The sequence below is a fragment of the Physeter macrocephalus genome, chromosome 20 (genome assembly GCF_002837175.3).
Source record: "Physeter macrocephalus isolate SW-GA chromosome 20, ASM283717v5, whole genome shotgun sequence".
Taxonomy (NCBI): Eukaryota; Metazoa; Chordata; class Mammalia; order Artiodactyla; family Physeteridae; genus Physeter; species Physeter macrocephalus.
Genome location: NC_041233.1, coordinates 52434098 through 52461314, shown reverse-complemented (window position 1 = coordinate 52461314; position 27217 = coordinate 52434098). Strand labels below are relative to the sequence as shown.

The window sequence follows — 27217 nt, the reverse complement described above, 5'->3', positions numbered from 1 at the left end:
GTGGTTCAAGGGCTTAGCTGCTCCGCGGCATGTGGGATCTTCCCGGATCAGGGCTTGAACCCATGTCCCCTGCATTGGCAGGCAGATTCTTAACCACTGCACCACCAGGGAAGCCCTGTATATTCTTGCTATGTTTATTTCTAGTATTTTATTTCTATTGATATTGAAAAATGGTACTTTCTCTTCCATATATCTACTATTGGTTGCTGTACATATAATAGCTATTAACTTTTGTATTTTAACTTTATATCCTATTACTTTATTGAATTATCTTACTTTCCATTTATTCTCATGGATTATATGGGAACACAGTCATATTACCTGCAAATAAAAGGTTTTACTCTTTACAAGTCTTTCAATCTAATGTTGTCATTGTGCTAGCTAATACCTTCAGTACAATCTGAAAACAGTATGGTAGAAGTGGACTCATTTTCTTGTTAACTTTAAGGGAATCCCTCCAAAAAAAACAAAAACAGAAACAAAAAAACCCAAAAAACAAAAAACTAAAGAGCAGAGAATACTTCCTAACTCATTCTATGAGGTCAGCATCACCCTGATACAAAGCCATACAAAGACACTAGGAAAAAGAAAACTACAGACCAAATTCTTCAAAAATCCTCACCAAATACCAACATACAGAATTCAGCAGCTATTATAAGGATTATACACCATGACCAAGTGGAACTTATCCCCAGAATGCAAGGGTAGCTCAACATATTAAAATTAATCAAGGTAATTCATCATAGTAATAGAATAATGGGTAAAACCATATGATCATCTCCACTGACGTAGAAAAAAACATTTGACAAAATCTGACGCTCTTTCATGACAAAAACACTCAATAAACCAGGAATAGGAGGGAACTTCCTCAACATGCTAAAGACCATATATGAAAAATCCACAGCTATCATCATACACAGTGATGAAGGACTGAAAGCTTTTCCCCTAAGATCAAGAACAAGGCAGGGATGTCCACTTTTGCCAATTCTACTCAACATAATAATAGAGCAATCAGGCAAAAAAACAATAAAAGGCAACCGAATTGGAAAGGAAGATGTAAAGTTATCTCTTTTCACAGATGACATGATCTTATATGTAGAAAATCTTAAAGAATTCACATCAAAAAACTGTTAAGAGCTAATTTGTGAATTCAGCAAAGTTGCAGTAACACACAAAATAGGGTTGTTTCTATACACTAGCATGAACAACCCAAAAAAGAAATTAAGAAAACAATTCCTTTTACAATAGCATCAAAAAGAATAAAATACTCAGTATTAAATTTTACCAAGGAAGTGAAAGATTTGTACACCAGAAACTATAAAACCCTGCAAAAAGAAATTGAACAAGACCTAAAAAAAATGGAAAGCATCCCATGTTCATAGACTGGAAGACTTTATATTGTTAAGCTGACACTACTACTCAAAGCAACATACAGATTCAGTATAATACATATCAAAATCCCAATAGCATTTTTTGCAAACATAGAAAAACCCATCCTAAAATTTATAAAGAATATCAACGGATCTCAAATAGTCAAAACAATCTTTAAAAGGAACACAAATTTGGAGTACTCACATTTCTTGATTTCAAAACTTACTACAAAGCTACAGTAATCAAAACCTTGTGGTACTGGCAAAAGGACAGACATACAGACTAACGGAATAAAACAGCACAGAAATAAACTCTCACAAATGTGGTCAACTGATTGTCAACAAGTGTGCCAAGGCAATTTAATGGGGAAAGGACAGTCTTCGAAGAAATGGTGCTGAGAAAACTGGATATCCACATGCAAAAGAATGAAGTTGGATCCTTACCTTATAAACAAAAATTATCTCAAAATGTATCAAAGAACTAAATTTAAGTGCCAAAACTGTAAAATTCTTAGAAGAAAATGTATACACAACTCCTCATTATCTTGGATTTGGCAATGATTTCTTATTTAAGCATGGTACCAAAAGCACAGGCAACAAAAGAAAAAAATAAATTGGACTTCATTAAAATTAAAAATTTTGTGCATCAGAGGACACCATAACAGAGTGAAAAGACAACTCACAGAACAGGAGAAAATAATTGCAAATCATATACTGGATAAGGGTCAAGTATCCAGAATATCCAAAGAGCTCTTACAACTTAAAAAAAAGAAAATCCAATTAAAAAATGGGCAAAGGACTTGAATAGACATTTCTCCAAAGAAAATCTATAAATGGCCATTAAACACACTTGAAAAAATACTTTATTGAGTGTATTCATCAGTCATTATGAAAATGCAAATCAAAACCACAATTAGGGACTTCCCTGGCAGTCCAGTGGTTAAGACTCCACTGGAGGGGGCATGGGTTCAATCCCTGGTTGGGGAACTAAGATCCTATGCCGCGTGGTGCAGCCAAAAAAAAAAAAGGTGCTGCAAGGATTCAGGAAAATGGAACCCCTGGTGGGCATATAAAATGGTGCAGCCACTATGGAAAACATTTCTGCAGTTGCTCAAAATGTTAAACACAGAATTTCTATATGACGCAGCAATTCTACTCCTAGGTATAGACCCAAAAGAACTGAAAACAGGTGTTCAAACAAAAACATGTACACCCATGTCCATTGCTGCATTATTCACAGTAGACAAAAGGTGAAAATAACCCAAGTGTCCATCAACAGATAACTGAATAAACAAAATGTGGCATATACTTATGTTATGGACTGAATTCTGTCTCCCCAAAATTCATATGTTGAAACTTAACTCTCAGTTCCTTAGAAGGTGACTGCATTTTGAGATAGGGCCTTTAAGGAAGTAATTAAGTTTTATTTTATTATTATTTTTTTAATTAATTAATTTAATTTAATTTATTTTTGGCTGCATTGGGTCTTCGTTGCTGTGCGTGGGTTTTCTCTAGTTGCGGCGAGCGGGGGCTGTGCTGAGAAAACTGGATATCCACATGCAAAAGAATGAAGTTGGATCCTTACCTTATAAACAAAAATTATCTCAAAATGTATCAAAGAACTAAATTTAAGTGCCAAAACTGTAAAATTCTTAGAAGAAAATGTATACACAACTCCTCATTATCTTGGATTTGGCAATGATTTCTTATTTAAGCATGGTACCAAAAGCACAGGCAACAAAAGAAAAAAATAAATTGGACTTCATTAAAATTAAAAATTTTGTGCATCAGAGGACACCATAACAGAGTGAAAAGACAACTCACAGAACAGGAGAAAATAATTGCAAATCATATACTGGATAAGGGTCAAGTATCCAGAATATCCAAAGAGCTCTTACAACTTAAAAAAAAGAAAATCCAATTAAAAAATGGGCAAAGGACTTGAATAGACATTTCTCCAAAGAAAATCTATAAATGGCCATTAAACACACTTGAAAAAATACTTTATTGAGTGTATTCATCAGTCATTATGAAAATGCAAATCAAAACCACAATTAGGGACTTCCCTGGCAGTCCAGTGGTTAAGACTCCACTGGAGGGGGCATGGGTTCAATCCCTGGTTGGGGAACTAAGATCCTATGCCGCGTGGTGCAGCCAAAAAAAAAAAAGGTGCTGCAAGGATTCAGGAAAATGGAACGCCAGGTGGGCATATAAAATGGTGCAGCCACTATGGAAAACATTTCTGCAGTTGCTCAAAATGTTAAACACAGAATTTCTATATGACGCAGCAATTCTACTCCTAGGTATAGACCCAAAAGAACTGAAAACAGGTGTTCAAACAAAAACATGTACACCCATGTCCATTGCTGCATTATTCACAGTAGACAAAAGGTGAAAATAACCCAAGTGTCCATCAACAGATAACTGAATAAACAAAATGTGGCATATACTTATGTTATGGACTGAATTCTGTCTCCCCAAAATTCATATGTTGAAACTTAACTCTCAGTTCCTTAGAAGGTGACTGCATTTTGAGATAGGGCCTTTAAGGAAGTAATTAAGTTTTATTTTATTATTATTTTTTTAATTAATTAATTTAATTTAATTTATTTTTGGCTGCATTGGGTCTTCGTTGCTGTGCGTGGGTTTTCTCTAGTTGCGGCGAGCGGGGGCTACTCTTTGTTGCGGTGCGTGGGTTTCTCATTGCAGTGGCTTCTCTTGTTGCAGAGCATGGGCTCTAGGCGCACTGGCTTCAGTAGTTGTGGCTCGTGGGTTCTAGAGCACAGGCTCAGTAGTTGTGGCCCACGGGCTTAGCTGCTCCGCTGCATGTGGGATCTTCCTGGACCAGGGCTCGAACCCGTGTCTCCTGCGTTGGCAGGTGGATTCTTAACCATTGCACCACCAGGGGAGCCCAGTAATTAAGTTTTAATGAGATCATATGGGTAGGCTCTTCCAATCTGATTGGTGTACTTAAAAAAGAGGAAGAAACACCAAGGAGGTACAGCAAACAAAACAAGGTCATATGAGGACACAGAGAGAAGGCAGCCATTCACAACCTAGTAGAAAGACCTCAGAGAAAACTAAACCTTCAGACACTTTGATCTTAGACTTTCAGCCTCCAGAACTATAATAAATAAAATTTCTGTTGTTTAAGCCACCCAATCTCTGTATGTTTTTACGGCAGCCCCAGCAAAATAATACAGCATACAACAGAATATTATTCAGCCATAAAAAGAAATGAAGTTCTGATACATGTATGAATGAACCTTGAAAACATTGCACTAAATGAAACAAGCCAGATAAAAAGGAACTAATATTATATAATTCCACTTATGTGGTATATCTAGAATAGGCAAATTCAGAGAAAGAGAAAGTAGAATAGAAGTTACCGGGGGCTGGGAAAAAAGGGAGAATGAGGAGTTCTTGCTTAATGGGTATCTGTGTGGGATGATGAATAGTTCTGGAAATGGATAATGGTCATAGATGTACACACTGTGAGTGTACTTGAATTGCACAGTTGTACATTAAAATATGGTTAAAATGATAAGTTGTATATTTTACAATTTAAAAAGACATCATTAAGAAAGTAACAAGATAAGCCAAAGATTGAGAGAAAATATTTGCACCACATACATCTGAGAAAAAACTTCTGTCCAGACAGTATAAAGAACTCTTACAGCTCCATAAGACAAACAACCCAGTTAAAAAACAGAAAGAGATCTGAATAGACAGTTTACCAAAGAAGATAAATTAAAAGCTAGTAAGTCACATGAAAAGTTGTTCAACATCATTAGTCATAAGGGAAATGCAAATCAAAACCACGAGATACCACTTCACACCTAAAAAATAGCTACAATAAAAAAACACAGACAATATGAAGTATGAAGAAAAACAACCCTTATATTCTGCTGGTTAGAATGTTAAATGGTGCAGCCATTTTGGAAAACAATTTGGCAGGGTTTTTTTTTTTTTTTAAGTTAAACATAAATTTACCATACAACCAAACAATTCCACTCCTAGGTATCTACCCAAGAGAAATGAAAACATAAACCCGCACAAAGGCTTGCACAGGAATGTTAACTGCAGCATTATTTATAATAGCCAAAATGTAAAGACAATCTAATATCCATTAACTACTGAATGTATAAACAAAATGTGATATATCCATGTAATGAAACACTATTCGGCAATAAAAAGGAACGGGACGACTGGTACATGCTACAACGTGGATGAACTCAAAAATGTGCTCAATGAAAGAGGTCAGATGTATAAGACTGTATGCTGTATAATTCTATTTATATGAACTGTGCAGAAATGGCTAATCTATAGAGACAGAAAGATCAGTGGGGATGAGAATGGGAATTGACTGCAAATGGACACAAGGATCTCTTTGGTGTGATGGAAATGTTCTACAACTACACTGCTGTACGGTGGTGATAGCTGCACGACTGTATAAATTCAATGATAAATATTGAATTGTACACTTAATGGGTGAATTTTATGGTATGTAAACTATACCCCTACAAAGCTACTAATTAAAAGACTATTAGACTAACAATCAAACAGAGTATTAACACTGCCAAAAGTTGGTCTTCTGTCAAGTTTAGTAAAAAAGACAAAACTTCCAGGAGATTTAGCCCAAAAAAGACAACAGAAATAAATTAGGAACAAAGAAAATAGTATAACATCAAATATAGTAAAAAAAAAAAAAAAAAAATTTTTTTTTTTGGTTGTGTTGGGTCTTCGTTGCTATGTGCGGGATTTCTCTAGTTGTGGTAAGCGGGGACTAATCTTTGTTGCGGTGTGCAGGCTTCTCATCGTGGTGGCTTCTCTTGTTGCAGAGCACGGGCTCTAGGTGTGCGGGCTTCAGCAGTTGCAGCATGCGGGCTCAGTAGTTGTGGCTCACAGGCTCTAGAGTGCAGGCTCAGTAGTTGTGGTGCACGGGCTGTTGCTCTGTGGCATGTGGGATCTTCCCGTACCAGGGCTCGAACCCGTGTCCCCTGCAATGGCAGGCGGATTCCCAACCCCTGCGCCACAAGGGAAGCCCTACAGTAAAAATTTTAAAGGCAAGAGAATACTATGAACAACTCTTTGCCAGTAATTTAGAACATTCTGACAAAATGGACAGGTTTATGGAAAAATATGACTTACCAAAGCAGACTGAGAAGAAATAGAAAATATCAGTAGTCCCAAACTATTTGAAAACTGAAACAATAGTTAAAACTCCCCACCTCCCCCACAAAAAAGAGGCATGAAAAGCTTTACATGAAAGTTCTACCAAATTTTTAAGATAGATATTGCACCAATATTGTATAAAATATTTTAGTGAATAAAAGAGAGAACAATCCTTAATTAGATTTGTAAAGCCAATGGCAAACACAGACAAGAACAGCTTAGGAGAGTAAAATTACAGAATAATCTAACTCATGAACATAAAAACAAAAGTCCTAAACAAAATATTGGCAAACTAAATATAATCTTGTATAACATGGATAAATACATCATGACTAGGTTGGATTTGCCTCAGGAATGCAAAGGTAGTCAAACATTACAAGGTCTTAAATGTTCTTCAATACATGAACAGAAAAAAGAGAAAAATTGTATGATAACCTCAATAAATGCAGCGGAAAAAAAGATGGTAAAATTAAATATTTCATTCATGATAGAAACTTTTGTAAAAGACCTAGAACTTCCTTAACTTAATAAAGGACACCTACTAAAAACCTACAGTAAATGTCATTCTTAATAAAATGCCAGAAACATATTCTTTTGAAATCAGGAATAAGACAAGGATGCCACTATCCCCACTTCTATTCAACACCGTCCTGAAAATCTTAGTGTAAGATCAAAAAACAAAACCCAATGGACGCAACTAGAGATTATCATACTCAGTGAAGTCAGTCAGAAAGAGAAAGACAAATATCATATGATATCACTTATGTGTGGAATCTAAAATATGGCACAAATGAACCTATCTATGAAACAGACTCACAGACATGGAGAACTGACTTGCGGTTGCCAAAGGGGAGGAGGGGAGGGAGAGGGATGGACTGGGAATTTGGCGTTGGTAGATGCAAACTATTACATTTAGAATGGATAAACAACAAGGTCCTACTGTATAGCACAGGGAACTATATCTACTCTCCTGGGATAAAACATAATGGAAAAGAATGTTAAAAATAAGAACGTCTCTATGTGTACAACTGAGTTACTGTGCTGTACAGCAGAGATGGGCACAGCACTGTAAATCAACCAAACTTCAATTTAAAAAAAAAAAAAACCAATTTTGACTTTGTATCCATCAACAACAACTAGGAATGAAAAAGTCCAAGGAGATACAATAGCAACAAAATATAGGGCTTCCCTGGTGGTGCAGTGGTTAAGAATCCGCCTGCCAATGCAGGGGACATGGGTTCGAGCCCTGCTCTGGGAAGATCCCACATGCTGCGGAGGAACTAAGCCCGTGTGCCACATCTACTGAGCCTGCGCTCTAGAGCCCGTGAGCCACAACTACTGAGCCCACGTGCCACAACTACTGAAGCCCACGCGCCTAGAACCCACACTCCGCAACAAGAGAAGCCACCGCAATGAGAAGTCTGTGCACCGCAATGAAGAGTAGCCCCTGCTCACCGTAACTAGAGAAAGCCAGCGCGCAGCAATGAAGACCCAACGCAGCCAAAAATAAATAAGTAAAATAAATAAATTTTAAAAAAACCCAAAATATAAAGTATCTGGGAATAAGTCTAACTGAAATTTTCTAAGACCTTTATGGAGAAAAGATACAATCATCCTGAAACACATTTTTAAAAGACCTAATCAAACAGACAGCTTATATTTATAGAAAGGAAGATGCTATCATAAAACTATCAATTCTCCCCAAATTTATCTATAGATTCCATGCAATCCCCATCATAAGTCCAACAAGGTATTTAAAGAACTTGAAAAAACAACTTTAAAATTTATATTAAAGACTAAAAGGCCAAAAATAGCCAAGACACTTTGAAGAAGAAAAGGGTAAGGCTGACTTACCCTACCAGATATTCAAATTTATTAAGACTATCATTTTTAAGATAGCATGGTATTGGCCCAGGGATAAAGAAACCGATCAATGGAAAAAAGAATACACAACTCAGAAACACACCCAAGCATAAATGGAAACAGGCAGTAATGCAGATCAGTAAGCAAAGGAAAGATCATTTAATAAGTGGTGCTGGGACCTTTGGCTATCAATGTGGGGAAAAGGAAATTGGATCCCTATCACCTACCACACACAAGAGTCAGTTTTCAATGGATTAAATAGTTATAGCAAACTTCTAAAAGTTTTAGAAGTACAGGAGGATATTTTTATAATCTCACAGTAGAGAAGAACCTAAAAGCAAGACCCAAAAGCACTAATCATTTTTAAAAACTGGATAAAAATCACCAACATTAAAAGTAAGAACTTCTGTTCAAAGGCACTATAGAGAAAGTATACAAATTTGGAGGAGAAACTCCAAAACACATAAATGACAAATGATTGGTATACAGAAAATATAAAGAACTCCAACTAATCATTTTCATAAAAGACAAACTAATAGGAAAACAGATAAAAGCTATTGCACAAAGAGGGAAAACAAACAACAAATAAAGAAACCTATCGAAAGATATTTAGCCTCATTGGTAATAAATGAGCTCACAAACTAAAACCAGAATAACATTTTATGTACACTGGACTGGCAAAAACTAAGAAATCTGATAATACCAAATTTAGATGGAAAGGAACACTGCTAGGAATTTACGTTGATGTAATCACATTTGTTCCAGTTGCATACACTACACTACCATCTAGGATTATACTTCTAGCTACAGACTCTAGAGAAAGTTCTGGACATGTGCACTAGAAGACATATAAAAGAACATTCAAGGCAACACTGTTCAAAAGAGCAAAAACCTTTTAACAATTCAAAGACCCACTGACAGAAGAATAGAAAACTTAAATTGTGCTGTATTAGTAAATGTAATATTATTCCACAGTGAAAATGAATCAAAGCTAAATCCATCAACATAGACGAATCTTAAAAACAATGCTGAGTTTAAAAACAAGGGCTGGGCGAGGGGGGACGACGGGACAAGATGCAGAGTTCACACAGTATATCATTTTTATAAAGCTCAAAAACAATAAAATAATGACAAAAATAATGTGGCAAAAATTATTCCTTAAAATACCAAGGGAATTCAGGGCAGTTGCTACATCTTAGGGGTGAACAGGATAGTAAGACACTCACAGGTAGTATATTTTCAACAGTAGTGTTGATAATGTTCTATTTCTGACATTGGGCAAAGGGTTCACTAATGCATACCGTGTATCATAATTCACGTGTTTCATATTTTCTTTTGTATGTGTCAAAAAAAAAACCCCACCAGTTTTTATTAAGTTATATAAACCTAATGCCCCAAGTGGAACTCCCTTGTAACTGAAGAGCACTAAGTAAAACAATGAAAAGATCTCATATTCTTTTTGGGCCTCTCGCTGTTGTGGCCTCTACCATTGCGGAGCACAGGCTCTGGACGCTCAGGCTCAGCGGCCATGGCTCACGGGCCTAGCCGCTCCGCAGCATGTGGGATCTTCCCAGACCGGGGCACGAACCCGCGTCCCCTGCATCGGCAGGCCGACTCTCAAGCCACTGCGCCACCAAGGAAGCCCAGATCTCATATTCTTAATCTTCCACTGAGGAGCTATAAAGTTAGCCTTTTCCTACAGTGTGAGGCATCCACTTTTGCCACAAGCTTAGGTATACTTATTTGGGCCAAAGTTAATAAACATTTCAGATTTTAACCACTCCTCTTAGAGTCAATTCACATTTATATATAAATTTGTCTTCATCATATTGAGGTATTTAGCCAGAAGCCTCACACTAACAATTTAGCTCTTGGCGGCTGGGGAGGCGGGGAGTCTACAATGAACAACCAGTTTTGTTTGTTTTTCACAGCTACCACCAACTCCAATCATTGATGGGAATCAGATCTCTAACTACAATCTTAACTGTTTCAGATCTAAAGACATATAAATTAGTCTACGGCCATACCACCATGAACGCACCCGATCTCGTCTAAAAACCTATAAATTGCTTATCTCCTCACAACAATGCATGAACAAGGTAGTGCTTGTGAGGTGAAAAAAACAGCATTTCATTCTCTAGAATTGAGGGGGATACATGTATAATTAATTAAAGCAGGGTAACCATAAAGTAAAAGAACATAAGCATTTTTTTTCAAACTCAGGGAAGCACAACTTCAAAGAATGTGACCTGGCTGAGAACACAGACAAAGCAACAGAATGAGGAGACCACAAATGTAAGATGCAATTATACCAAAGGACAGTGATAACCACAGATCAGAAAACTCATGTGCAGAGTTTTACAAGGAGGCTTTGGGGGTGGTTATGTCTATACCTTTACTTACAGTTAGATACTGTAATCACTACCAAACACATTCTCATTTGAAAAACTAGAGACTATACATATCAATACTGTACATTATACCTCTATAAGTTACAAAACAGAACTCTTTAAAAATCACAGCCAAGGGGCTTCCCTGGTGGCACAGTGGTTGAGAATCCACCTGCCAATTCAGGGGACACAGGTTCGAGCCCTGGTCCGGGAAGATCCCACATGCCGCGGAGCAACTAAGCCCGTGCGCCACAACTACTGAGCCGGTGCTCTAGAGCCTGCAAGCCACAACTACTGAGACCACATGCCACAATTACTGAAGCCCAAGCGCCTAGAGCCCGTGCTCTGCAACAAGAGAAGCCACCACAAAGAGTAGCCCCCACTCGCTGCAATTAGAGAAAGACCGTGCACAGCAACGAAGACCCAATGCAGCCATAAATAAATAAATAAAGTCACAGACAAAATGCCAAATATACACAATTTTTTGAGTAAAGACTCTTAGAAATTATTCTGCATCATTAAAAAAAAGTTATGCATGTATGTGTTTATGTGCAAAATTAATCTACAAGAATATTTTGGACTTCCAAAGTTAAAATCAAGGAATACTAACTACTTAAATCAAACAACAGTAGGTCTTTCAAATGGACGTAGTTTCTGAAGAATCTTGCTATGACTTGCAGGGATTCAAAGGAAAAAAGCAAAAAACAAATAGATGGCCTCCACAATAAAAAGTGTGGTTCCAATATGTATTATAGCACAATATTACAATGATGATAAGTTCAGAATGAAGTTTGAATTCTCATTAAGTCATAAAAGCAAACCAAAGCTAAATACCTTATATTTACATATACAGTAACTTTGGTTATTATAAGAGATTTCCATAAAAGAAATACGAACCCACAGGTATCCAATTGCAAAGAAAGGCCACCAGATAATGTTTCACATTAATTTCTTATGCCACTAAGAAATTTTGGATTGGGTTTTCAGGTTATCCCTTGCCACAAAAACTGTTTATGCTGTAGCTAAATGGCATATACATCTGCAATGAAAAATTTTAAATATTGCTACAAATACACAGAATTATATTAAAACAGCATTACAGATCAAATGGGCTTCTACTCATTAGCCTACAAACAGAATTACCACTTTATTTAATCTTAAGGGGAAAACACAATGAAAAGGTACATAAATAGGCTAAAAATGTGCCATACTCTGTCCTTCTTCTCATGCCCAATCCTTTGTCCCTCCTAATCCACCATCAGGGGACTGGGAAAGTTGAGGTCCCAATACAAATAAATGTGGAGGACTAGATTCCTCCTCATCACCTTTTCAAACCAAAGAGCCCCTCTCTCTCTCTCTCTCTCTCTCTCTCTCTCTCTCTCTCTCTCTCTTCCCCCCCACCCCTTTTTCCTATCCCCCACCCCCCAAGACAGTCAAAGTTCTTAAATTTAAATCAACACTAAAGGTTTCTTTGCAAAACAAACTAAATGTGTTCAAGCACCCACACCTGAAAGAGGACAATTCTTTCTCTCTGAATTCTGGAGGTGGAGCTGGACTGTATGAATGAGATTTACGGCAGTGTTGGGAGAGAGGGTCATTCATTCTGTCCGTTTCACGTTTCAGGGGAAGGGCAGGGCAGAGGGACACTCCTAGCTTCTTTTCCCCCTTATCCATCCCCAGCTGAGGGGATAAAATTCTGGTGACAGACATTGCTGCCAAACAGCAGAGAAGGTACAGTCTGCTCTACTTTTCTAATACGCAGGTCATTTCCTCTGCACCCCTCTGCCCCCCACCTCCACAGGAAAGGCCTGCTGTGCTAGTGACTAAGCTGGATACATTTAATTCAGTTGAAGAATTAGGAGGCACACTGCACCCAAAGGCATGTCTTTCAACCCAGATTTCATGAGTATGATGTTCTGAGGTCCTATCTGTCTGTGTCCATATCTTTTTCTCAACTGATTCCAAACCCAGATGGGCTGATAAACAGGTGTCCTCCACAAACCCCCAAACGTCAAGTTTTTATAAGTTGAAAGGTATCTTATTGCTTCAGATATACTGGAAATATTAAAAACTATGTTTTCTAGTTCAGGGTTTTTTGTTTTTTTTTTCCATTCTGTGACACATTTTGTCAGTATATATAAGGAATAGGGAATGGTAGTGGTAATCCATCTTTCCCCCATTAAAGTCACTCTCCACTCCAATCAACACTATGTTCACATACACAACCATCTACACACACAGAGATACAAACACACTATCTTCCATTCTCTCCACTAACTTGTGTCTGCTCTTCATAACAAAAAGAAATTGAGAAAATCTGTTGCACCAGTTAAGAAACAGCACTAGCTAAGAAACAGCAGTTCAATGTTTCTATATTGCTGAAAACATAAAGAAAAAAAGAGACACACCAAGCAAAAACTGATGCGGGGATTAGAAGAGAGAGGAAGGAAAAAAAAAGGCCAAGCCTTCTCTTTAGTGGTTTTTATAATAAAGATTGATGAGTGGCTCTTGATTGTTAATACCTGTTAATACTTGCTTCACTTATCTGCGTCTGTTTCATTTTTCTAAGATTTCTTCATTTCTTTTACCACACTGAAAGAGTTACAGATGATATAAAAGAGTCAGACCACTTGCATACTACACCTTATTAAAGGATAAAGCTAACCAAAAAGGGGCAAAACTTATTCACACCATGTAAGTTCTCTGCTCATCATTTCTAAAGTAGAATCTCCAGTACTTGGGTCTTTAAGATTTGGCAAACCTACTTATATATCTGAGTAAAAGATATGTAAACTCCATATTTTCTCAGATTGTGGAATCTGACACAGCTACAGAAAACTCTACCTAATCCTGAACCTTCTTACTGCCAATAATATTGTCACCTCTAACAAAACAAAACAAAAAACACTGTTTTTGCCTAACATTTACATATATATGACTATTTTAACGTTTTAGATTCATTAGATAAATTCTAATCATCACTTAAATGTAGTTGTACATTAAAAAGGGGTTAGAATACTTTTCCAAACAGGAAAAAATTCAACTTTAATCAAGAGAGTAAAATCAACTTGAAAAACTAGAAATCATAATCTGATTTTCAAACTCTGTCTCAGCAGAAGTTGGACCTCTGAAAACACAGCAGCTTCCTGGACTTTGTACTTAAGTTTCCCCAAAGTATAACAGAAGGCCAAAAAGAAAACATTATCTAGTGAACATGGAATGCCACAGTTGACTACATAATTAATTCAAAGAAGCATAAGTACTGTCTCTTTAAAACACAGTACTTTGGCTACCCTTGAGTATTCTGGATTAAAGATCTGGCATGAAGACTACTTACATTCTTTCCAAACCTCAATCATTTTTCACTTGAAAAAGACTTTCAGCTGACTATATGCAAAAAAAAAAAAAGTGTTTTTTTTGCTTTGTTTTGTTTTTTGCCAGATAGGTTTTTTCTTTAATTCCAAGAATTTTCTTTTTCAAGTCATTTCTGGATTTTGTCTGTCATTATTACAAATCCTAAAAATAAAAAAATAATAGAGAATTTTATTTAATACACACTACTTAATTAACCTAAGTATTGCCATAGATCAGGACTATCAGAAAAGGACAGAATTCAGTATCATTTATTCTTTGTCAAAAAACCCCAGAATTTCAATGCTGAAAGTAAGGTTATAATTTTTTTTAAGTACTTCAGAGCTGCCAAGGGCCTCAGACAGTAACCAGGTCAAAGGTTCGTCATCAAGAATCAGTGAACCTGGGACTTCCCTGGTGGTGCAGTGGTTAAGAATCCGCCTGCCAGTGCAGGGGACACGGGTCGAGCCCTGGTCCAGGAAGATCCCACATGCCGCAGAGCAACTACGCCCGTGTGCCACAACTAACTGAGCCTGCGCTCCAGAGCCTGTGCGCCACAACTACTGAGCCCACGTACCACAAATACTGAAGCCCGTGCACCTAGAGCCTGTGCTCTGCAACAAGAAGCCACTGCAATGAAAAGCCCGCGCACCACAACAAAGCGTAGCCCCTGCTCGCCGCAACTGGAGAAAGCCCGTGTGCAGCAAGGAAAACCCAACGCAGCCAAAAAGAATCAATGAATCTACGTGAACAGGCTAGAGGAGATCCATGAGCCTCCTCAAACTGCATGCACAATTTGAAGTAAATGATGTACTCACAAACATTTTTCTTGGGCAACTGTCTATAGCTTTCATCAAATGCTCCAAGTATTCAATGTGCCACCCCACCACGCCCAAGAAAGGTTCACGAGCCACTTCCCAAGGTCACATCAATAGTAAGTGTTGGAGCCAGATCTCTTTGCACAGTTCCTCTTCTTTTTAATCACACTTATCTTGTTCATGTCCTCCACAGAACAATCAAGACACAAGAGCTTCACAACTATGCCTATTCTCTTTCATCCTACACATTGCCAAAATGCTTCTTATATTCATTTAAACAGTTCAAATACATAAATTATTTTCTTCTTTCTCCTGTGTTCATGTCAGCAAGTTACCTTATGGTATGTCTTATTTCTTTTAGTAAATAAGTTTCAGGCAATATCTTACTGACAGAGATCTTTTCATTCTTTTGTTGCATGGGAAAACACAATTGAATACAATTAAGGGGGGAAAGGTAATTATAAAAATATTCTTGCTTTTCTGCTACAAACTAATTACATCATGTATCAAAGGCCTCATGAAGAGGAACTCCGTTGCTTTAAGCCTAGTGTCGTACTTAAGACATTCAGAGGAAAGACAGAAACCACTAGAACAAAAGAGGAAGGATACAGTTAAGAACTTTTAGGAGAACATGAGCAGTAACAAGGAACAACATCAGCAAAATACGAGCAAAATATTCCAGTCACCAGGAGGTAAGACATCTTTTAACCTCTAAGAGCAAGTTTGGGGGACTTCCCTGGTAATTCAGTGGTTAGGAATCGGCGCTCTCACTGCCACAGCCCTGGGTTCAACCCCTGGTCAGGGAATTAAGATCCTGCAAGCTGCACAGCGTGACCAAAAAATAAAAAAAGAGAGAAAGTTGGGAAAGGAAAGCAAGATAACAGATAATGATGAATAAAATTAACCACGTGTGAATACTTATCCACGAATGCCTCTTATATAAATAAAACTATGTTAGTGTTTTTGTTTACAATAAAAGATATCTTTTCATGTATTTAATCTTCATAATCAATACACAGTTTGGGGGGGGTGACAAAAATGTTCTAAAATTGTGGTGATGGTTGCGCAACTGTGAATTGAGTAAAAATCACTGAGCTGTACACTTTAAATGGATGAGTTGTATGGTATGTGAATTATATCTCAAAAAAGCTATTTTTTTAAGTGAAAAAAAATCAAAAGTGACAATATGTATAAAGAAAAGTAAGACCAAGTGGGATATATTTCAAGAACGCAAGGCTCATTCAATACTCAAAAGTCAATCAATGAACACACCATTGTAAAGCAATTATACTCCAATAAAGATGTTAAAAAAAAAGTCAATGTAATTCACCATCTTAACAGTCTAAAGAAGAAAAAACACATGATCATATCAACTTATGCATTTAATAATACCCTAAATCCATTCTTGATTAAAAAAAACAGAAAACTAGGAACAGAATAGAAGTTCTCTGGCCTAGTTAAGGGCATCTACAAAAATAACCTACAGCCAACATCATACTTAAATGCGAAAGACCAAATGTGTTGAAGATTGGAAACAAGGTAAGAATGTCTGCTCTCATCACTCCCCTCAAAATCATAATGAAAATCCTAGCCAGTACAGTAAGGGAAGAAAAATGTGTTACAGATTGGAAAGGGAAAAATTAAATTTTTGCTATTTGCAGACAACACTATTGTCTACATAAGCAATTCCATGGAATCCACAGAAAAGCTCCCAGAGCTAGTACGTAAGTTTACCAGGGTTTCAGGATATAAGGAAAACAAAAATCAATCATATTTCTATATAGTACTAGCAGTGAATAATTAGAAACTGAAATTTAAAAAAATATATGATTTACAGTAGCTCCAAAAAATATTAAACATTTAGATATAAATCTAAGAAAACATGAGCAGGATGTGTATGCTGAAAGCTACAAAACTCTGATAAAGGAAATAAAAAAAGACCAAAATTATAAACAGAGAAATATACTATGTTCCAGGTATGGAAGATTCAACACAGTAAAGATGTTAATTCTCCCCAAGTTAATTAATAAAGATTATCTGTAAATATAGATAAGCTGATTCTAAAATTGATGTAGCAAGGCAAAGAAAGTAGAATAGCCAAAACGATTTTGAAAATTTATCTAGTTGTCATTTTCTGCATTAGAATGTGAGCTCTATGATGTTGCCACTGCATTAGACTGTGAGCTCTGTGTTCACCATTGTATTCTAGTGCTGTGCTTGCACACATAAAGTCTGCTAATTTGGGGGCTACAGAGAAAAAAATAACTCCTCAAATTAGCTGTCTTATCCCTTCATGGCTGCTATAACAACAACAACAAAAAACATAGATTTGGTGGTTTATAAACAAAAGAAACTTCTTTCTCACAGTTATGGAGGCTGGGGAAGTTTAAGATCAAGGCACTGGCAGATTCAGTGTCTGCTGAGAGATGGCTTCCTGGTTCACAGACCGTAGTCTTTTCACTGTGTCCTCACACGGCAGAAGGCACAAGAGAGCTCTCTGGGCCTCTTTTATAAGGGCACTAATCCCCTTCACGAGGTCCCCACACTCATGACCTAAGCACCTGCCAAAGGCTCCACCTCCAAATAGCATCACACTGGGGATCAGGTTTCAACATATGAATTTTAGGAGGGACACAAACATTCAGTCTATAACACTAGTCTAATGGAAGAGCGCAGTCTGGGGAGCTATTATTTCTACGAACCTTTCTCCTCATAAGCCACTTCTTCTATAAATCATTCTCTCCTTACACTTTTCACTTTCTACCTTAAATACTGATCTGAATGCTACTTTTAAACTATAAGTGCATTGAGAAGAGAATTTGTATAACTTTCACAGTACCCTGCATATAAGGTATTGAAACACTCAGTAAATTTTTATTTTTTAAACTAACACAATAAAAACTGGCTGTCTTTATTTTGGCATACAGTCCTACACGTTTTACCACATGTACAGATTTGTGTTAACTACCACCACAGTCGAGGTAATGAACACTTGGATCACCCCAAAAAAACTCTATCATGTTACCTCTTTGTTGTTACCCCTCCTTCCACTGGCAACCTCTGTAAAGCACTGAAATGAGCCTGAAGATGGACTTACAAGCCAGATTCAGTGCCAGAGGAATAAATATTCCTTCCTTCATCTCATGCTCCCTGCTAGTATCAACATCGTAAGCATTTATGTTTGCAATGTGATCATCACTGGCTTTACCAGAAAGGCTTTAGTCTAGCTTCTTCTTTTCCTGCTATACAGTCTGTGCTCAAATATGCTTGTTGAATGAACAAGGCAGGATTCAGACAAACAGAAAATTAGAGGAGGAGAATGACATATATCTCATTCTGGCTAGAATAAACTTCAAAGCACAAGCAGAAAAGAACAGAGCATTTCATTTCTTGCCCCCAAATCCTTAACCCTCTCTAATAACTATGGAAAAGTTTTAATTTTTTATCCTAGCATTAAAGACTCTTTACAATTTGGACCCAAATTATTTTTCCAACATTATTTCCTACTACCCTTTTTACAACTAGGAGAAATACATGTGGCTTTAGCATACCTGCAACCCACTCCCCACTTCGACAGTGCCTTTGCCCCAATCCTGACTGAAGCAGTAGCCCAAAGTGGTCATATTTGTATCTCATGGTCTTGACCCTCAGTCAGTACTGATTAAATTGGACTGATGATAAAACATGGACAAATTCATATGTAGGCTGAGACAATCAGATTCCCAGGATTTTTAAACAGAAGACTGAGAGAGAGGGTCAAATGACGGTAAATGCTTGAACTGATAAATCATGTACAGTTGGGACAGCTGTATATGGCTTTTGCAGGTAGAAACCATGCACTGAACAACCAAGAGGCAGAAGAGAGATAAGAAAAACCAAGCATCCCCCAAAAAGCAGAGAAACCATTATTCCAGGTACTCTCTAGCCCAGGTATACTTTATTTTCTATCTTCAGAATGTGCACAAGATGCCTACTACATGCCTACAATAAACCCTCCTTCACTTAAGGTAGCTTAAGTTGGCTTCTGTTCCTTAAAACTAATTAACTCTAACATATTAGCCAAACTGTACTCTTTTTCACACATTCCCTACTTTCTTGCCTCTATACTCTGGATAGCCACATATACATCTTACCTTTTATAGTAAAAACTAAGTTGGTAACACATACTTAGAACTGTAATATACCAAATTTAAAACAGTACTAATATGGGGATATATGTATACATATAGCTGACTCACTTTGTTATACAGCAGCAACTAACACCACAATGTAAAGCAATTATACTCCAACAAAGATGTTTAAAAAAACCAAAACATTTCTACTTTTGTGCATCAAATGACACTATCAAGAAAGTATAAAGACAAGCCATAGAATAGAAGAAAATACATAATTTGTTTCACTAATTAGAAAAGCAAAAGAAAATATTTACTTCACAAGTGGAAAAAGTATACTTCAAAACTGTCAACAGCATCAAGGCAATACTTATAAAGTTCAACATTTCTTTTACATTATAATATTGTCGGTTACACCGACAATATGGATTTTACCACAACCTATATGTCAGTCCTTTAAATATGGACTGTTTTGCAAACACCCTGTTAAAAAGAGTTGTAGGCTTCACCAAAATTGATATAGCTATACCTACTCAAAGATGACCAAATTCTAGGGTGACAGACCCCGAAGTCACTGACTTTATTTAATCCTTCAGAAGAGTACCAGATGGCGCAGCGGTTGCGCGTCCGCCTGCCAATGCAGGGGAACCGGGTTCGCGCCCCGGTCTGGGAGGATCCCACATGCCGCGGAGCGGCTGGGCCCGTGAGCCATGGCCGCTGAGCCTGCGCGTCCGGAGCCTGTCCTCCGCAATGGGAGAGACCACAGCAGAGGGAGGCCCGCATACCACAAAAAAAAAAAAAAAGAGTACCAGAGGTGAAATCATTTATGCTTGTTTACACAAACCTCAACTATTTACACATTATGTGTCTAAATAATTTGCCTGGGCATGAATCTATTAAATCTAGAATATTAGAGTACTTACTATATTTAACATACAAGTGAACCTGCTTAGTTGGCTTCCTAATGTATTTCAGCTATGACCCCTCCAACGTTCAATTCTTCAGTCCTATCTTACGTTGGCCCAACTGATTTCTCTCCTACAGAAACATCCCTCAGAGAAAGGTACCAAAAATACTTTGAGAAATGATACTATTACTCCCAGAGTGATCACTCCAAAGGTTCCAGTCATTTGACTATGTAAGTTCTAGCACTTTTAAAAAAGTTTTTAATCCAATAAATCTTTGTGTTCCTATATATGGCTCCATATATATGGTTCATATATATGCCTCTATGTCTCTTTGCAAAGACAAAAGAGCAAAAAAGATGTTTCATATCTGCAGAGAGTTTGCATCTTAGTAGAAAAGACACATACATACAAGTAATTATGGAAGTCTCAATACTTTGTCTTTACCTCATTCAATCCTCAAAAATGGGTGATGGGTATACTTCCTCCATCCACTTTTATGAAGCAATGTATAGAACTTGTGCATTGGACATACAGACTTGATTTTACCACTTTATTCTCTCAGGGTTTTCCCTGAAATCGTTTCCCTTCTGCTCCACAACAACTACAAACTACTAGGTATAAAATAAATAAGATACAAGTATGTAGTGCATAGTACAGGGAATATAGCCAATATTTTATAATAACTTTATTTTTTATAAATTTATTTATTTATCTATTTTTGCCTGCGTTGGGTCCTGGTTGCTGTGTGCGGGCTTTCTTTAGTTGCGGTGAGCGGGGGCTACTCTTCCTTGCAGTGTGCAGGCTTCTCGTTGCGGTGGCTTCTCTTGTTGCGGAGCACGGGCTCTAGGCGCACGGGCTTCCGTAGTTGTGGCACACGGGCTCAGTAGTTGTGGCTCGCAGGCTCTAGAGCTCAGGCTCAGTAGTTGTGGCACATGGGCTTAGTTGCTCCACGGCATGTGGGATCTTCCCGGACCAGGGCTCGAACCCGTGTCTCCTGCATTGGCAGGTGGATTCTTAACCACTGCGCCACCAGCAAAGCCCTATATAATAACTTTAAATGCAGTATAATCTATAAAAATATCAGATCACTATATTGTACACCTGAAATTAGTATAATACTGTAAATCAACTATACTTGAATTTAGGGGGGAAAAAACTGGCCTAACAACTATTCTGGCTCTTTTCTCCCCTCATCAAATTCCTTACAAAACATGGTAGACCTAATTTTTCACATCACTCTCCATTTTCGTATCATCCCACTTCTCTCAGAAACAAAAATCAGATTCAAAGTTTACCTTCATTAAAGCTTCACAAAAAAGCTACTGGTATAAGCATATGTCACTGAATCTGTTAGCTGCCCCTTCTGACAGGGACTGAATTTAATGTTGTTTACATCAATAATCTGGATATCACACTTTAATAAAGAGCCTGACAAGTACAGGTAAAACTACCACGAATGTATCCAAGCCCCAGTTTCTCAAGTCCCAAATCATCTGCTACACTGCTACAAGAGTCACTGTTCTAAAATGCAATCCTAAGCATGTTGCCCTTGTTTTAAAAACCCATCAAAGGTCCTATGGACTGCCACCTCTCACAGAATCAATTCAAAATGCTTAGTTCTGTCACATAAACTCCTTCATAATTTAGCCGCAACCTTTGTGCCTCAGTTTTTGACACTCTACCTCACCTGCCCTAAGGTGAAGTCATACTAATTAATAAGTCTCTACAGTTCCAAAAGTGCTGTGCTATTTCATGTATAATTCTGCCTATGCTGTTGTATGCCTGTACTGGCTTCACCCTCATTCCAATCCAAACCCTCCTCATTGGTATTAAAACAACAACAACAAAAACCCAAGCATTCATGTCTCATCTACTGTGAAGAGTTCCCTAACATCTCATCCCAAAGTTAATCACTCCTTCTTCAGTGCTGCTAATGTACCCTTGCATTTTCTTTTGTAACACTAATCAGGTAACATGGTAAGTACTGATTTATATGACTCTCCCATCTTAAGTTTGTTAATAAAATATTTTTAATCTGATTTCCTTAATGCCTCATATATATATATATATACACACACACATATATATATATTTTAAAAAATGGGGCTCAATAGCATCTGTTTAAAGAATAAATGGTAAGAAAATCATAAACTAACTCATAAAAATTGTATATGCTTAGCTGGGAGGGTCCAAAATCAAAAAAAAGATTCAGCAGCAATCTTATGAATTGTAATTATGTAAAAGAACGACTTGTTCTTTGTGGCTTTAAAGGGCAAATTAGGACCAGGAACATTACAAAGAGATACACTGTGCTTTGACATAAAGAACCTTCTAACAATTAATACCCTCAATAGGCTGCATTGAGGAAATTGAGCTCCTTGTTAGTGAAAAAATTGAAGCAGAGGCTAAACCACATCTGTTAGGTGCCTAAACTCTCTAACAATAAAGAGGCAGACACAGCGCTAGGGTTGTTGTTGTTATTATTTTTGTTTTGTTGACATTTTGCTCCTCTGACCTAGAAGTACTTCCTGAAATGAAGGTATACATGATAGAAGCTATCTTCCAGCAGCATAGCTGAAATACCTCTCCCGACCAAGGTTAACTGTCTTTTTTTCCACTGGGTGTTATGACGTTTTCATCAAATGGACAACTAAATCAAAAGATTCTGGTGGTCTCATACAAGAGCAAAACAATCTTACCTCCTCATTAAAATGTGTAGCTAGTTATTATTTTAATCAAGAACATTTTATAGTGGTTACCTTCTAAAATTTTTTCTTCATGCAGTATAATTCTCAGTTATTTTATTAGTATAACCAATTTTGAAAGTTAATCCCTGTCCTAGTACTGTATTCTCGACAGCATTAATGTGCTTCTGGAAGTATATCACAAAGATGGACATCACCCTCTAGTTATATGTGCAGTTATTGTGCTGGTTACCCTATATAATAATTGTCTATCAAAAGCTTTATTTTATTAGTCTTTAGATAACAAATTTTGCTCAACACCCAATTAGAATCACAACAACCTTTTGTTTTCCAAACAACAACCAACACCCATTGGTACTAATTTTAGGTAGTACCAATGAAGTTAAAAAGTCAATTCAGGGCTTCCCTGGTGGCGCAGTGGTTGAGAGTCCGCCTGCCGATGCAGGGGACACGGGTTCGTGCCCCGGTCCGGGAAGATCCCATATTCCGCGGAGCGGCTAGGCCCGTGAGCCATGGCCGCTGAGCCTGCGCGTCCGGAGCCTGTGCTCCGCAACAGTGAGAGGCCCGCATACCGCAAAAAAAAAAAAAAAAAAAAAAAAGAATCAAATCATTATGTTGTACACCTGAAACTAATATAATTATGTCTGTCAATCATAGGCCCCATACCCCAAAAAAAAAAAAAAAAAAAAAAAAAAAAAAGTCAATTCAGCAGGGGTGGGGTGAGGAGTAGATGTCTAGGACCATGTAAGTAAAAAAGCAACTTAAATTTTATCACTTTTCAAAAACACAGAAACTACTTATTTGAGACCTTTTACCGATTTAAAACTTTAATAACTTACTTCAAAACTTAAATTTCTACACAATATATCTTCCTGATAATGAACAATTTTCTTCTCATGGGTGAGAGATTTAAATTGTTTGCTAGATTTACCATGGTGCTTGTAGGAGAAGTTTGTCTTTTAGCACTTGAACTCAAGTAAGAGTACATTCTGTAAATTGTATATTGCATTTATCTTACACTTTGATACATGCACATTTTAATACATGAATCTATAATACTAACAACCTAAACTTTTAAAGTCTAAATTAAACCTGATATACACAACTTGTCATTAAAAAATATTTCTGTTGCAGGATATAACCTGTTAAGAAGCCATGAGGGGATGGGGATATTGGGGAAGTTAAGAAGAGGCACAGCAGCTATCTTTAAGAAGTTGCCAGAAACATCCACAAAGGCATTGAAGTAAGCAGAATAGAAAAATAAATATGTAAATAATCTGTGCCAAAACTCTGAAGCCCACAGCCAAAGTACAGAGCTAACTTCCAGCTAACATTTATTCTCTCCAGCAATTTTTCTCTATACAAACCTCTTCAAACTCATTCTCTAACAGTCTCTCCTCTCTCTAACAGAACCTCCACACCCTCCCAATTTTATCTTCTTTCTTACCACCTTAACTGGAATAGTATACAAACAAAGTATTTATCTTTAGTTTTATTTTATATTCCCTGTCCTGCTTTTAGAAAGCAGGTAATATGAGCATTTTATGTTTTTCTAATAATGACAACAAAAACCAATAAACTGTTATAGTCTCTGAATAACTTTTCCCTGGGACAGCAACAGAAAAGTATTTCCCATCCTTGACTAGAAAATGACTACAAACAGTCTAGATGAAAACCAGATTTGGAAATTCTAAATAATGCTCAGTGTATGATGGGTAGTTGTATATTACAGTATTGGGGAAAATATGAGAACACAGCACAGAATTTGATTTCAAAACTATCATGTTCAGTTCCAAACTTAAAATGTTTTAATCTGTGTGAGGTTAGAGACAGGCAGAAGGAAATATTTTTTAACCAAGAAATGTATCCCAAAGTAAAATTCATATTAAAAAGAAACTGAAAAGCAAAATTCAAAGGTAAATTAAATGCATTACCAAGTTTACTCTCAAACTAGCTCTAAGTAGGAACGTAACTTATAGCTTGGTTTCCTAGGTAAACCTCTCTTAATTGCAGGAAAGAGCCTGCTGAAAACCCAGACAGTCACATGGTTTTTCCTCTCTTTCTTGTTTTGGCCACAGAAATAAGAAGTGCAAGAAAGGCTGAAGCAGCAAATTCTGGAGGGGAATAAGCCATGTACAACATGCAGGATTTTTTCTTAAAGGCATGGAGAAGAATTACAACTACCCAGCAGGAGGACAGAAAATTAATACCCTTTTTGATAAACTATAAATAAGGAAAAGTAAAGTTATGACTCCATGTTGAAAAGACCTGAGTAAGGTTTTGTGAGTTAAAGTTTTTCACAGAACATGTAAGCATAGCTATCTAAACTACATAAAATGAAAGTAAAAGACCTTTCCCACTAATAAAAAGGAAACTAAGATTTAATTAGGCAGAGAGTTTATTAACCAAGTGAAAGTTAGCAAAATACTTCTACATTTGTTTTTTTAAAAATTAATTAATTAATTAATTAATTAATTTTTTTGGCTGTGTTGGGTCTTCGTTTCTGTGCGAGGGCTTTTTCTAGTTGCAGCAAGCAGGGGCCACTCTTCATCGCAGTGCGCGGGGCTTTCACTGTCGCGGCCTCTCTTGTTTCAGGGCACAGGCTCCAGATGCGCAGGCTCAGTAGTTGTGGCTCACGGGCCTAGGTGCTCTGTGGCATGTGGGATCCTCCCAGACCAGGACTCGAACCTGTGTCCCCTGCACTGGCAGGCAGATTCTCAACCACTGCGCCACCAGGGAAGCCCCTACATTTGTTTTTATACCTGTTCTCTACTATATCTCTATTTATACTCATCAATTACATAGTACCTAAACATGACCCAATTTTAAATTAATACAGCAATCTAAACTATAAATGTTATGTTGTACCTTCTTTCAGTTATTACCTGAGGAGACCTGCCTATCGATAATTTCAGCTGACACTTGAACAACACAGGAACTACGGGGACCTACCTTCCACACAGACAAAAATCCCAGTGTAATTTTACAGTCTGCCCTCCTCACCTGTGGATCTGCATCCAGCGAGTCAATCAACAGAAGACGGTGTAGGACTGTAGTATTTACTATTGAAAAAAATCCACATATAAGTGGACCCACGCAGTTCAAACCCCTGTTTTTCAAGGGTCAAATGTATTTCATTAATTCTAGTGTGGGAACCACCTGCATCAGAATCACTTGAGAATCTCTGTTAAATACCTGGATTTGTACCCGGCCCCACCCAAGACCTACTAAATCAAAAAGGGGGCTCAAGGAATGTGCATTCTTAACGCCCCACAGCCCACACCACAGGTGATTTTAAACACTAACGTTTAATGATTACCGTCCTAGGGTCTAAGCAACTAGCAACCACCACTCCCTGGGGACAACGTTTAGTGTAGCTAACAGGGTTCCTAGGAATAAATAAGCCACCTCAGAAAGGATTGGCTTTCCCTTTCTGAATAATACATTCATAGATGGGTAACAGCTGTATCACCTCAAAATCTCCAAATGTCTTCACTTTTCCTCAAAGCTTTCCTACCACAAAATACTAAGTATGAAATGTATAAGTAAGCCAAGTTAAACATTTCATGAATTTAAACTTACAAAGTTGTCTCTGCCTGTCGTAAAAGTTCCTTAAAACAATAAAAGATGTAAACATTTTAATCTTTCTCAACATTCCCTCCTTTCAGTTTCTTCTCAGATCTGCTTTTTAGGCAAAGCTTCACTACTTCTGGAAATTTTATATCACTACACCAGAGTCCATTTTGACACCCATCCAATCCCAATACAAATTATTTTAAAATCTGCTACACAAACTGTGCAATGTTTCTTCAGGGAGTACACAAAAAATTCATTCCAGTCTCTCCCTTTCTTTAAACCAGTTGATTTCAGTGATGAAGTTGGGGAAGGGACTGTGGAGGTCTTCTGTGGCATGAATAACATTTGAATCCTCACTATATACCAAATAATAAATACAAGGCGCTTAGTATATTATCTCATTTAACCCTCACGACAATCCCATGAGATAGGTATCACTATTACCCCCATTTTATGGATGAGTTGCCTAAGGTCCAGAGAGGTCAAGTAACCTGTCCATAATTACACAGCTAGGAAGCTTATTCAAAGCCAGGCAGTCCAACTCCACAACCAGCATCTTTAACCACTACATTATATCCTACAGTTTGAAGATGTCACCTGCCAAAAGCAAGTTCCCTGAGTCCAACTAAGTAGGGGTTGTGGATTCTGGAGAATCCAATTTTTTTTTAATGTGCTTTTAGGTGATTCTGAAGTACAACAAAGGCTAGGAACTGTTCTCCCAAGTGGAACACTGGCAAACTGAGAAATAACTCATGGTCTGGAAGTTAAAAGTCTCAAATTCCAGTTCATTGATTAACTAGAATTTACTTATTACCCTATTACTACTCCAAAGAAAGTTTAAAGAAAAAAAAAAAATCTAGAATTTTCTAAAGAAAAAAATGAGAGCTAGGGGGCTTCCCTGGTGGCGCAGTAGTTGAGAGTCCGCCTGCCGATGCAGGGGACACGGGTT

General features: G+C 37.4%; 1 protein-coding gene across 4 annotated transcripts in view; it reads right to left on the bottom strand.

Annotated features, from left to right (window-relative positions):
- The window catches only part of TBC1D12 (TBC1 domain family member 12), a 120084-nt gene that overhangs the window by 52894 nt on the left and 39973 nt on the right, over window positions 1–27217 (bottom strand). Inside the window, exon 2 of one of the 4 annotated variants that reach the window (XM_055080896.1) lies at window positions 13321–13390. The exons of the other annotated variants lie outside the window; for them this stretch is intronic. Coding sequence (XP_054936871.1) covers window positions 13321–13358 — 38 coding nt within the window. The 5' untranslated portion in view covers window positions 13359–13390. The remainder of the gene's footprint in view (window positions 1–13320; window positions 13391–27217) is intronic. 4 annotated transcript variants of the gene reach the window in all.